This window comes from Achroia grisella, unplaced genomic scaffold (assembly GCF_030625045.1).
Source record: "Achroia grisella isolate CSIRO2021 unplaced genomic scaffold, CSIRO_AGI_Agris_v1 utg3297, whole genome shotgun sequence".
Lineage (NCBI taxonomy): Eukaryota > Metazoa > Arthropoda > Insecta > Lepidoptera > Pyralidae > Achroia > Achroia grisella.
In genome coordinates this window covers 489847-503082 of record NW_026712802.1, presented here as the reverse complement: position 1 = coordinate 503082, position 13236 = coordinate 489847, and the positions used below count along the sequence as shown (strand labels likewise).

General features: G+C 30.6%; 2 protein-coding genes across 2 annotated transcripts; both read left to right on the top strand.

The window, feature by feature from the left end:
* The first annotated feature begins 5626 nt into the window (after positions 1-5626).
* Positions 5627-6473, top strand: LOC131843779 (uncharacterized). The gene is made up of 2 exons (XM_059192525.1): positions 5627-5818; positions 6243-6473. The coding sequence occupies exons 1-2, from the start codon at positions 5627-5629 to the stop codon at positions 6471-6473; spliced, it is 423 nt and encodes a 140-aa protein (XP_059048508.1).
* Positions 6474-7387: 914 nt separating this feature from the next.
* Positions 7388-12941, top strand: LOC131843781 (sodium channel protein Nach-like). The gene is made up of 9 exons (XM_059192527.1): positions 7388-7488; positions 8258-8452; positions 9105-9392; positions 9806-9887; positions 9970-10055; positions 10305-10504; positions 10956-11121; positions 11701-11807; positions 11887-12941. Exons 1-9 carry the CDS (start codon positions 7388-7390, stop codon positions 12105-12107), a joined length of 1446 nt encoding a protein of 481 aa, XP_059048510.1. The 3' UTR covers positions 12108-12941.
* Positions 12942-13236: the final 295 nt, after the last annotated feature.

Sequence of the window (13236 nt, the reverse complement as noted above, 5' to 3'; positions counted from 1 at the left end):
TATGAGAAATTAATTTACCGTAATAATTGCTACTTATATGTGTTGATAAGCATCGTTAAAAATAAAATAGTACAATCTTATGTACTCAGAAATTTCAAGCGCAATATCGTAAAATTCGTCGTGTAACAGTTAACACAGTAACAAGATTACTTATAATTAAGTATACCTACCGTAAGTTCGACATTCACAATAATTATCACATTGTTATAGCTGTTCTTGTTGACAATCAGCATTCAGGTAGGTAATAGTTAAATCCGTACTAATAATAAAGTTATGCAAAATCCTTTCCCGTCTGCTCCTGATGTAACACAATCTGTATTCACTCAATCACAGTAGTTACAAATACGTATGCACAGCTAAGTCATATTATTGCAATTTAGTACATTCTTGTAAGGCGTAGAGACTTGAGTACTTGTGCTTATTTATTTCTTCCATTACTACGAGTTTATCCGTCCAGATTTGCGCAAACTCATGTCCATTATAAGACAATAAAATTGTTTAAACATTGACCTTTTTTCACAATGTTGTAATTTATAAATTTCACAGTCATTCTAAACGTAGGCTGAGATAATCTTCTTCTATTTTATAAAGAAGCATAAGACTGTCAAAAAAATTAAATTATATTTATCGGTGTTTTTAAATGAAATAAATAATAAAGAGAATAGTGAATATTACACTAATTTTTTCACATATATATAATGCACAGTCAGTTCTAATATTGCTTTTACGTAATTAACAATTCACGTACTCATTTTTACATATCTAGTAATGTTTTTAACACTAGGTTTACTTTGAAATGAAACACGCAAAAAACCATAGCATTAATCTTAACTATTTTGCATCGTAAATTTATAATTTCATTAAAAGAGTTTATACGCACAATTATAGTATTTTCCTAAGCTAAAATTTTGAAAATTGTACCGTAATAAGTAAATCCAATGAATATTACACTAATTTATTTCACATATATATAATGCAACTTGTAACGTTGTATATTTGCTAGTCAGTTCTAATATTGCTTTTACGTAATTAACAATTCACGTACTCATTTTTACATATCTAGTAATGTTTTTAATAGTACTATCTATTATAATCTAATACTGATTATTTGAAAATTGCTGTAACTTCGATCAGGTAAGCAGACCCTGCTGCACGTAACGTAAATGTCAACGTGTTATTATGCTATAAATAATCAAATGCCATACATAGATAAAAACGTACTTAGTTGAATTGGTGCAGATTTTTTTAATGGATAATGAATAATACTTCCGCCTTCGCTAACTGTATTCGCGGGCGGGGTACTAATAGAAGATGATAGTACCTACGTAATATTGTGTTATCTGTGATGATGAAGAATTTAGTCGTTTGGAGTGAAGTAGAGCTGACATTTATCAATGAAACCACTTGCACTTGAGACCAGTTACCAATGGTTAAGTGCCATTTCTTAGACCGATTAGTGGGGGAAGTTTTTGTTCATCAGTAGATTGACCGGTTGACATTTTAATATAATAATTCCACCCAATTGAGAGTGATTTATGGGATACCGTTACATATACCCTCAGATTTATAAGATAGATAGACCTCTTCTGAAAAATATTAACTTATGTACATTAATATTTTATTTTTATTTAAATTTATTGTTTTCATTTATAACACAATTAAACTATATTAGCAATATTTTTTTACTGCAAAATATCTTGCTAAACAACATCAGCAAAATTGGTTGTAGAACATTCTGTTATCGCAACACGTGAGGTGGTGGTGGCATCGTCAACCGCTCTCTTTGACGCCGCTTCTCTATACAAACACTAAGCAACCATACTCCATAACAACAACCTCTATTTACAAGTAAAATTAAATAATTTATTGAGAAATTAAATTACCAAGTGATAAGTTATTGTCTAAGAATTCAGTGTGTGCATAAGTTATATATAAGTTAACGCTCAAAACGGATTGATTATATTATACCTGGTAAGGTTCCTATGATTTCTTTTTTTTATTTTATTTAATCTTATGAAAATTGTTATGTATATTACGATCTAGTCTAATCAAGTATAACTATAGGTAGTAGTAGTTAGTAATACGTGAGATCTGTAACGTAACGTATCTTAAGCAGCATATTATAATTACAGTAATTAGTGGTTAACGTAGTGGCTGACACATTCGCTAAAAATATTATAAAATGTGAAACTGTTTGTTGACCTAAATAAATTAAAAAGAAAAGAGAGAAGGGAAATTAGATGTTTGACCGAACGCTACAATAAGATATTTTATAGTGATAAACTATGTATCTACACTTCACATCCTCAATACTGTTATTCTTATTTTTATGATGACTATATACCTAATCTAGTTATGCCACAAAATTTTTTATCTTTCATTCATTAGCACACTCTAAGTAAGTTCCTTTTTAAAATATTTCCTATTATTATGAGTATAGACTCAGCTGTACCTACGTAGTTTATCTTACGAGAATTAGATTTTATTATTATTATTATTTTTATTAGATTTTTCGAATATGTATTTATCTAATAGGCTCACCCTATTTATAAATTTCGCTCTAAATATTTTACAACTCTTAAGCTATATATTTTTTTTCTAATTTATTATTTTTGAAATATTCAATTGTTTACGTACGAGTATGCATGTGCATTAGACTCTAATTGTCGAATATAACACAGTTCACTGAACTTAACATATAAAACCATAATATGTACATCTAACAGTCGAATTATACATAAATATTAAATACAAACCTACCTAATATGCAAGTTCGAATCTTGTCCGATCGGTATGTAAAATAGATACCTATTCAACAAAACATCAGTATTACGTGAGTTAGATATTTACCGATTTTGTTATTAGCTATGGAAAAATAATATCTGCCTACATATTACGAACACCATTATGTCAATGGTTCACATTATATAATGTAGCAGTGTATCATTATTGTCTACATCATCGATCGAGATCGAGATCAATTTATTTCATAATATGTCTTCAATTCCGCAAATTCTTTACCGAAAACCTAAAATATAATATCATCATCATTATTATATAGTATAAAATAAAGTCGCTGTCGCTGTATGCTTAGGTAAATCTTTAAAACAACGAAACTGATAATAATTCGCTTTTTTTTTAATAGATAGAGTGATTCAAGAGGAAGGTTTATATGTATATATAATACATGTACAGCCGGGCCGAGTAGCTAGTTTACATATAAAACAAGTTTCTTCAAAATAAAATTTCAAATTTGTTAACACCATTTATGTACGTAATATACGGGAGTATGGCATGTAACCTGATGTTATTATGCAGTATACAAGGATCGTACATGAGAGCTCTTGTATTAAATTAATGTGTACTTAGTAATGTTCGTGAGTACTTGGTATTGACCAATATTTAGCGGCGTGTTTGTTGATTTCGAAGTGTGTTTTGTTTTGGGATCCATCGTGACCTTGGGGACTAGAGCCATTGTCCGAGCCACTTACACACCATACATTCATCAGCGCACCGCGCTCGACTCTCCGCGATAAACGATGACCTTCTAATTTCCATGGTTATGTCACACTCACTAGCTCACAAGACAACTTCTTGATTCAACTCATCAACATCTTACTAGTGATTATTCAAGCAAAATATGCAGTTTTAAAAAAGGTATATGCCTTTTTATCTATGTCAAGTAGTCATTTTCTAGGCTAAAGAGGATAACGAAATACCTAGATACTAAAATGCATCGTAGATACCAGAAATTAAAAATACTTCTTTACGAATAGATATAATATATGACAGATGATATTCTAATGTAGCAATTCTACATTCTTTGTTAACTTAATTTTTAATTATTTAATGCTCTCATTATGCAATTATGCAATTCTTGTAAAACCTTGGAATGCACTTTTATTGAAACTGATAAGTTACGTGTAATCCTTAGATAACCTCAAACTTGAAAAAGTGTGAAAATAAATCTTATAATAATACTAGCTGTCCCGGCAAATGTTCTTTTGCCTTAAAATAAAAAAAAAATTAGGGGTGGACTACCCCTAACATTTAGGGGGATGAAAAATAGATGTTGGCCGGTTCTCAGACCTACTCAATACGCTCACAAAATTTTATGAGAATCGGTCAAGCCGTTTCGGAGGAGTATGGGAACGAAAACTGTGACACGAGAATTTTATATATTTAAGATGAAATATGTCGTACTATAAACCAAAATAAATGTAATTTTATGTTGAGAATTGTTATTTGAAAATTCATGTTAGACCGAGGGCGTAGATGTGCATATCTATTTATATATTTAAACATTGTATTGTCAAACAATAATCTAAATCGCTTTATATTTGTAACGCACAACTAAAACTAAACTTACCTAGTTTAGTTTTAGTTGTGCGTTACAAAATGCTGAAATGTGTAAAATATGTTTATTGTATATCGAAGACATCTACCAAGAAAAGATATACGAAAGTTTAGTGCCGCGCAGGCAATTACTATCGTAGTTACAGTCCACAGAGAAATTACGACATCTTAGTCCCTCGGTAAAGCAAACTCACGCACTACGAATACAAACGTCAGTTACCAAGAAAATCTATTGAAAGTAGTTGGTATTTTATAAATACCTACTATATATCAATTAGTTGAAAACAGTTGAGAGATATGAACTACTGAATTTGGGTATTTCATGTCAAGTCAGCAATATTAATACAACAATATATAATTACTAATTTTTGTATTAATATATATTCGTTACAATTCATAGTATCTACATATCTCATAATCCATTACTGAAAAGTACACAATGAGTAATAAACATATATCTCACATGGGTCCTAAATTTAAGGCGTGATCTGATTACCTACATCAAACATCAAGCTAAGTGGATAATTCGGGTTATCAACTCTATTGCAACACTACCAACATGTTGAATGCTTAAACATTGTCTGGGATTGTGTCAGTTTGGTGTTCGTCTAATAGACCTATTCTTTACTGTCAATGTTATTACATTTGTTAATAAGAATCAGTTGACAAATGTGATTACAATTTATTATAATATGATTGTTTAAAACAAAAACGTCGTTCTTCCAACGTTATAGAGTTTTAGTGACTCTATGTTGTTGTTCCTATACATATTTACTCACTAAAACTAGTGATTACTGTGATTACAGTTATATATATACCTAATTACGTTTACTCTTTTCTGTCGGGTTGATTCATTTCTAATCTATCGAAATAGTGAATGAGTTATGAAATTATGTGAAGGAAAATATGTTATGCAAGTCTCTCCCTTCACAATGAAACTTCTCGTCCTTTTCACGGTAAAGGGATCGGAATAACATATAACATAATATGTAGGTAGATTGAAAAAAATCTTAAATAATTCCATGTGAAATATAATAATAAAACTAGAATATTCCTATATATTTTATTTCATTAATTTCTACAGTATATGCAACAGAGAGATTGCATATAGAAAGATTGTAGAAATTATTGCAACAGAAAAACATATTACACCAACCCTAAATGATATTATGAGAATGAATGATGATGAAGATGAATATTAAATAATTAAGTTTTTTGGTCCACTTAAATTTTATGATATATGTTCTCAGATACGTATCGTTTCATTACCATGCGACGTACGCTGTTGATATTGATGGGGTTGCACTTGGTAAACTGCTTGCCACCCCCTCACCCTGCTGTAGTCCAAGTGCTACAAGAAGAGAGACAACTGCCGCCTTACATGAGAAGCCGGGCGTTACAAAATCCTCACCTACTAAAGTTACTTTCTTTAACTAGTCTACTACACAAAGGAGAGAAATTGGTAAGATTGAATATTGAACTATACTTACAATTTTTAAAGCAGTCAATCATTATGTTCTCGTGACACTAACGTCTCAAGTCGAGAGACTTCATTACTTACTTACTACCAAATTAAAATTGTAATAAAATTTACGAACATAGACGTTGACGGCCTTGAATTGAAGTTATGTGACTAATACTTTATTGTCAGATTAATGAGTGACGCCGCCAAGGATAAGTCTTTATCCTACACTACACGCTGTTGCTACAGCTGCAGTAGTTGAAATTACTACTTAAAGATCTGTATAATAAATCAAAATCTCTATATTCAATGTCAAAGTAACTATCATAATCGGGTCCTGAATAAGTAAATATCTTTTTAATTCGCTGCCACTCAGTAGATCTACAAATATGTTTAATTTTATAGACGGATGTTTGTTTCTTAGGTACATGAACGCGAAGCCGACGATGTATCTCGTAGAGAGATATATAACATTCTCACACACGCAGGCCTCATCTCCAGGAACCAGTTCCATAGACCACCAGAAGTGCCACACCATCGACACCAGAAACACCCGAAATCAATACATTCGCAAAGTCAACCGCATGTTCCACATCAACAACAGTTTGACGAACATTTCTTACTGTCCAGTCCTGATGTACTACAGCATTTATAACTTAATGTGATACGTTTGTATAATAGTAATTATGTTAAATATACAGTCAAAGTGTTCATTGAATACTATGTCATAAACTTACAATTTAGTTAAACAATCCCCTTTAAATAAATTAAGAAAAAGCATTATCATGACACCATAATTTAATACAATACAAAGCAATGTAACCAATGACTTATTTTTATGAATAAAAAAATAATTTAATTTGGTCTAACTTTGTAGGTACTATAAACATGTTATAATAATTAATAAATTAGTATGTGATTATTTATAATAATTTCTCATTATTATGTTTGTAAATTATAAACTATTAAAGTGATAATTATTGAGTTATGAGATTGTGAATCCTAGTGAATGGAAGCTATTAGATTTTAGGCCCGATGTTGCTATGCTTTGTAAATAAGTATTGCTAGGTTACTTAATTCATTAATATATGAAATATTACAAAATGTACATATCAGTGTTCTGTTGTCAAAATTCAAGCTATTTAATTTAAAGAAAAAAGAAATAAATTTATAATAATTAATTATTCTCTGCAATATTTATGGTGAGAAAATTCCGTACGGTGTTAAGCGCTCCAAATGTAATATTGTATTATGTGCGTTAAAGTTAATATATAATAATAAAGTTAATAAATAAATAAAATTATGTACTTACGAGTAACTGCCTCATTTCATTTTGATATATTTTAAGTGCATATTAAATGTGTTAAATGCCATTTGTGTTTTATTGCTATGTAACCTTGAATGTTAGGTATTCGTCACGCTGCATAATCACGACATTGTGTCTGTTACTCATTATTGCATTAAATATTTATAATGCTTGTACAATATGAAGCATGAGTCATGTTGTGTGCAAGCTAGGATTGCCTACCATAAATAATTTTCGCTACCATTACATTACAAAGCCTGGACATGCCACACACTTGCAAAGCTCTTATAAAAGATTATTGCGCAAACTGCAGTTTTGCTGGAGTGCGTTTTATAGCTGATGATACAAAACATTGGTTCGAGAGGTAAGTTCATACAGCGCTATAGAATATAATGTTGTGACAACACGAAATTCACCAATGGTTACAATTTAACAACTTTCCTTATGGGGCCATAGAATACGCTATCTATAAATATCTCACTATACGCTGGCGTACCAGTGTATCACTTTTACGTTAAGTTAGAGAACGTATAATGGCGATTTTACTTTAAATTCACAACGATGATTTTCAGGGAAACTAAATATGTGGAAATCAACCTGACAGTAGATTTCTAGCAACAAATAAAAAAAGCAATGTCACGCGGCCTTCCTTTACTGATATCATAGATAGGACAATATTACATACTGATATAGATCAACATATTCGTTAAAATTTTAATATTTCGGATAATCATCAAATATTAGTAGGTAGGTATTTTCCACTATTCGTGGGAGGTCACTTCATAATGACTTGCGGATAACCTATCTGCTGACCTTACTACTGACCTAAAGATTCATCAGTGTTGATGATTATAAAGTGTGTATGTGTGTGATTTCATTTAAAAATCCAAATGATCGTGCCCGTACTTACGGGTCAATATCAGAATTAGTACGATTGTACACGACTTTAAAAAGTTTAATAATACCACAGATAACATAATACTACATAATAATACATAAGTGGTAGGTAACCAACCGAATAAATATATTTTGATTTAATTTGATTTTGACTCAATATTGATATACATATGACGATAGTACGTTAGCGGGTAGCTGCAAAATAAAATTGATAAAGTATATTAATATGTTTCCAGATGTATTTGGGGAGTATTAGTGTTCCTGGGATGGTACGGGTCTGCCGTGCTAATCATCGCGGCTTGGAATGATTTCGTTCTTAATCCTATTAGCTTCGGCTTAGAGACTACTTATATTGACTGGAATACTAAAATGCCGGCTGTGGCTATTTGCGAATTGTCAAATAATGATCGCATTTTTGAAGTTGCCGATAAGTAAGTACCTACTTTGTTTCAATTATTTATTTTTATTATATGTCAACCTGTATACTAAATTATTGTTGTAAATATAAGTAATATCCAAGAACAATCGAGTGATCTCACAAACAATCCGATACACAAAATTCTCAAACAAACAGGGCGAGTTTTGTTTGTAACAAAACTTGCCCGAAAAGGCTTGGCCGATTCTTATAATTTTTTGTGTATATATTAAATAGATCTGAGAGTAAGACGTAAACTTTTTCATACCCCTAAGTGATAAGAGTGATTCAAACCAATTTTTGTTTTTTTTTTGGATATATTTCACTGAATATTTTTATGGTTCGGCATTAAAAATGCATACAACCCTAAATTTTCAACTTTCTACCATGAACCCTTAATTGAATAGCGATATCGGTAGATACATACTTCAATAATTTTCTACTGTCAGCGATAGGTCACTGACAAGTAAAAGTGTATAATGTCCAACAAAGTGGGCACTGGTTAGTTTATTCATACATTTCTATAAAAGAATTATTTACTAGATAAATAATTACATATTTAGTTTGCATGTCACATAATAAAAAACTTAAATAATAAAATAATGTGCATATTAGAGTACCTATTCTAATATGTAGCTATAATATAATAATTATTGTTTTCTTTTCAGAATTTGGTCCGCCGACCACCTTTTGGATTTAGAGGACGCATTAAAAGATATTGCTTACTTCCGAGGATACTGCTTCAATCTTGTGGATCTTTGTTACAATACAAAGAAACCAGACCCTAAATGTCCGATGTCGAATTACAGTTATTACGCAAACTTAGTTCGCAGCGATTGTCCCAGAATTATACAAAATTGCTCTTATAACAACATACCATTTGACTGCTGTGAATATTTTCTATTTATGCCAACTGATGTGGGATCATGCTTTGTTATTAACTCCATTCAAACAGAGTATGTGTTTAATTAAATATTTATCTTTATACAATACCAGCCACCCGCCTGCCGATATCTTTGATTGTCTCGTATTTTCTGTATTATGCATGTATTATTATCTATTATATAAATCTATTGCTAAAACTGCATTAAAATACACATATAATATATAAAGATTATCTATTACATCCTTGGAAAAATAAATATAGTAAATAACCATACTTTAACGGCTCTACTTTGTATATAAAGCGCTTTCCAGCCTAATAATATCGGCAATGTTTTCGCAAGTCAATAAGTTCATGTAGAGTAGATGTACAAATTATAGTATTCTTTATTAAATAATTTGAAACAATACATAAAATTAACATACATCATAAATAAGCAGCACAAATATGATAAAATTTATTTATTTCATTCTTCTTTACTTTCAGAAAAACAAATCCCTATCCAATGATATGCAACTACACCGAGAAAAGAGGATCTATCAAGTTTGATATATTACTATCGTCAATGGTATAACGATATTAATTAACATTAAATATATCATAATATTTTATCCTAAACTTCTATAAACGTAAATGTTTTAATTTTTCAGATGTATACTTTAGGAGAAGACGAAATTCCCAGTGTTACTTCACTACGTGCAACTACATTAAGAATCCAGCTTGGACGTAAATACCGGTCAGTTGTTTAAAAATGTTACTATATAGGTACATATAACTGCATCTATTATGAAAACACAATCATATGTAAAAACGTAAAGTCTTGCACATCATAACTTGCAGATATGTTGTAGCAATTGGTTGCTTTCAATTTTAAGTAAGTGCTTAAGTAGACAAATTATGTCCTCATATAAAACGTTTGTTACTAAATATTAAATATTGTTAGTATTAATAATGTAGCGGTAATGTTTCCTCATCATGATTCCAGGCGTCTCGTTGCAGTAAATAATATTGAAAATGACCCATTAGTGGCAGATACGACGACAAAACAACGAGCCTGTCAATTCTACTCGGAAAATCAAGACAGCCTATATCCTCATTACTCCTATAGTGCATGTCTAACGCAATGTCGAAAACAAGCACAGATCCGTCTGTGTGGATGCCACGACCACTTCTTTGTTGCCACATGTGAGATTTCCTTATGATAATTTGACAGTACCATTTAGAAGCCGCGGTGTATAGTTGGCAACAGCAGCTGTCAAATAGTAGGTACAGCCACAATTGCGAAATTGTATAGGCATATATTTATGTAATGTATGTTAGCAATTACGTTACTTTACCGATCAATTTCATTAATTTATTTTATAGTGAATTTGAAAACAATTGTTGATGAATAACATGTAAATGTTATTTTATTTTATTTTTATTAATATTAGCACAGATAAGAGAATATTATATGCTGTAGATATAGAGAGGAATTAAGATTAATGACAGAGAAGTAGCATGCTAGAGAATACCATACTGCATTAAGCTCAATTTCTGTAGAAGTTTTATGCATTATTTAGTATTATGTTATTCGTTAATAACAATTAATGTTGATAATAAAACAAATTACAATATTTTATTTTTATATTGGCAGCCGATACCCACTACTGCAACATTTCTGGTATGGCTTGCCTCCACACAAATGGCGACAGCCTCACCAACCTCAAACCATCATGGAGCACCAGGCCTGGACAAGTATGCAACTGCTTACCTTCTTGCGATGAAACAGAAGTTACTGTTATCAAAGACGGATTTGTCCCGTAAGTTGTTTTAGTCATTGTCGGTGTGCAAATGTATTAAATTGTATTCTATAACAATAGTTTCATATAAATATACCTACTACAATCAATAGATATTCATAGATACATACATATTGTCACAGATTCTCAATTAGATAGACACTTTATATTCTTTTATTGTATGGTAGTGTGGTCGTAAGACTGTATACATATATTAATTATAAAACGTATATTAAAATATTAAACTCTCGAAATTATAATCAAACCATATAAAAAATCCGTTGTGGTTTAAAAAACTAAGCATACTGCATGCATACTATTTATGGAAGATGACGAAAGACTAATGCTTGTGCCTACCCTAAAGGTACAAAAGTAGATAATTCTCATCTTACCATTAGGGGAGGATGTAGTCAGATGGCGCATTTTCAGAGACCGTATGGTGCTAACTCATTACTAACAACCCATCGTGAAAGCTTATATTTCTCTAGTTGTGCTATCCATCTGATAACATATAAGAGTCTTTTGAAATGCATACTGTGCATTGTGCACTGTAAATACTTGAATAAAAATGGAATAACAATTTTTGACTTACGTTTTCAGAGAACGTTTATTTATGAAGAAGAAATCGGAAGTTGAGATTTCATTAGCACGTTTACCTGCTGAGCGATTCAAGCGTAATGTGGTACGAAGTCGTTTAGATCTAGTCGGTAAGAGGAATTAAGTATTAAGTAACTAATTTAATATAACTTTATTTTAAATGTAGTAATTATTACGTACTTTTTGCAGTGTCTGTTGGTGGTACAACTGGATTATTTGTTGGAGCTAGTTTGATTAGCTTTATAGAATTAATTTTCTATTTCGCAGTTAGATTTATAAGTAATATTTTAATGGACAAACGATATAAGAAAACAAACCTCATATTGCCTGGACAAGAAAGAAAAATAGGCAAAAATTTTAATTTTGGAATACAAAAAAAAACAAACGGAAAGATTGTACGACAACAGTAGAGTAATTAATTCGAAACTTATCGTTTATGATAACATATACAAAAAGATAAATAAAAGATACTAATGAATTTATATAATGAATTTCGTACAATTTTTACGCTCGTATTTTGTCAGTTTCATTTTCTCATTCAAATTATGTAACATTTTGTTTGTGCACAAGAAAATATAAATAGGTAAAGTTATATCTAAATAAGATTCAATAAATTATTCTAATGCATTCGTGGAATTATTTAAGTTGCGTCATTCTACATATCATTGTGTGACATACAGAAGCCTTTCGCTTGATATTTCACTTCACAACGTAAATCGTGGCACTCATTGCCATAGAGAAGTTAACAAATTATAAATATCTACTTATAAAGGATTTTATGTATTTAGGCGGTTAACTTTCTTCATGTTATTGCTACTTAATATTAATTTAGGTACGAATTTAATCAATTTTTATATCAAGTTTTACAGTTGAATTCGTAATATACCTATATTATTGTGAAAATATTTTCGTGCAATATTATAACTTGGTATACGATGTACATAGAAATTGTGAGTCACAGCTGTTATTAAGAATATCGGATTGCGTGTCCATTTTCTGCCACGCTCTGGATTGTCCTAGTTCCTAATTACAGGAAACCAACAGTTACAATTGAAGTAACAGTAAATATCTTTGTATTAACATCCTTAGAAACAAAACACGGTAAAAGTAATCGTTATATTTTTTTTTGCCTTCATTGAAGTACTTCATTGTAATATCATCATCATCATTATTACATAGTATAAATAAAGTCTCTGTCGCTCTGTCCCTATTAGGGTTCATTCATCAACAAAACACAACGATTTCCCGGGAAATCAAGCTCGAGAAAAGTCGAGAACTCGAGAAATCAAGTAACTATATAGAAATTAAATTGCCGTTTGTTGTATTGCGTGGCGGCGCAATAATACAAGATATTAAGGTTTTCTTTCATGTATTTTTTTTTTGTTTTACAGAAACTATTTTTGTTTACAAGTTTAAGGTAGATTTTTTCTAAATAACCAGTCAAAAATGGTGCTGTCATTATAATTATAAGTCTGAATAATATTAGGTCCTAACATATGAAAGTGGTGTTTTGTAAGGGAGTAACCTGAAGTATTTTTT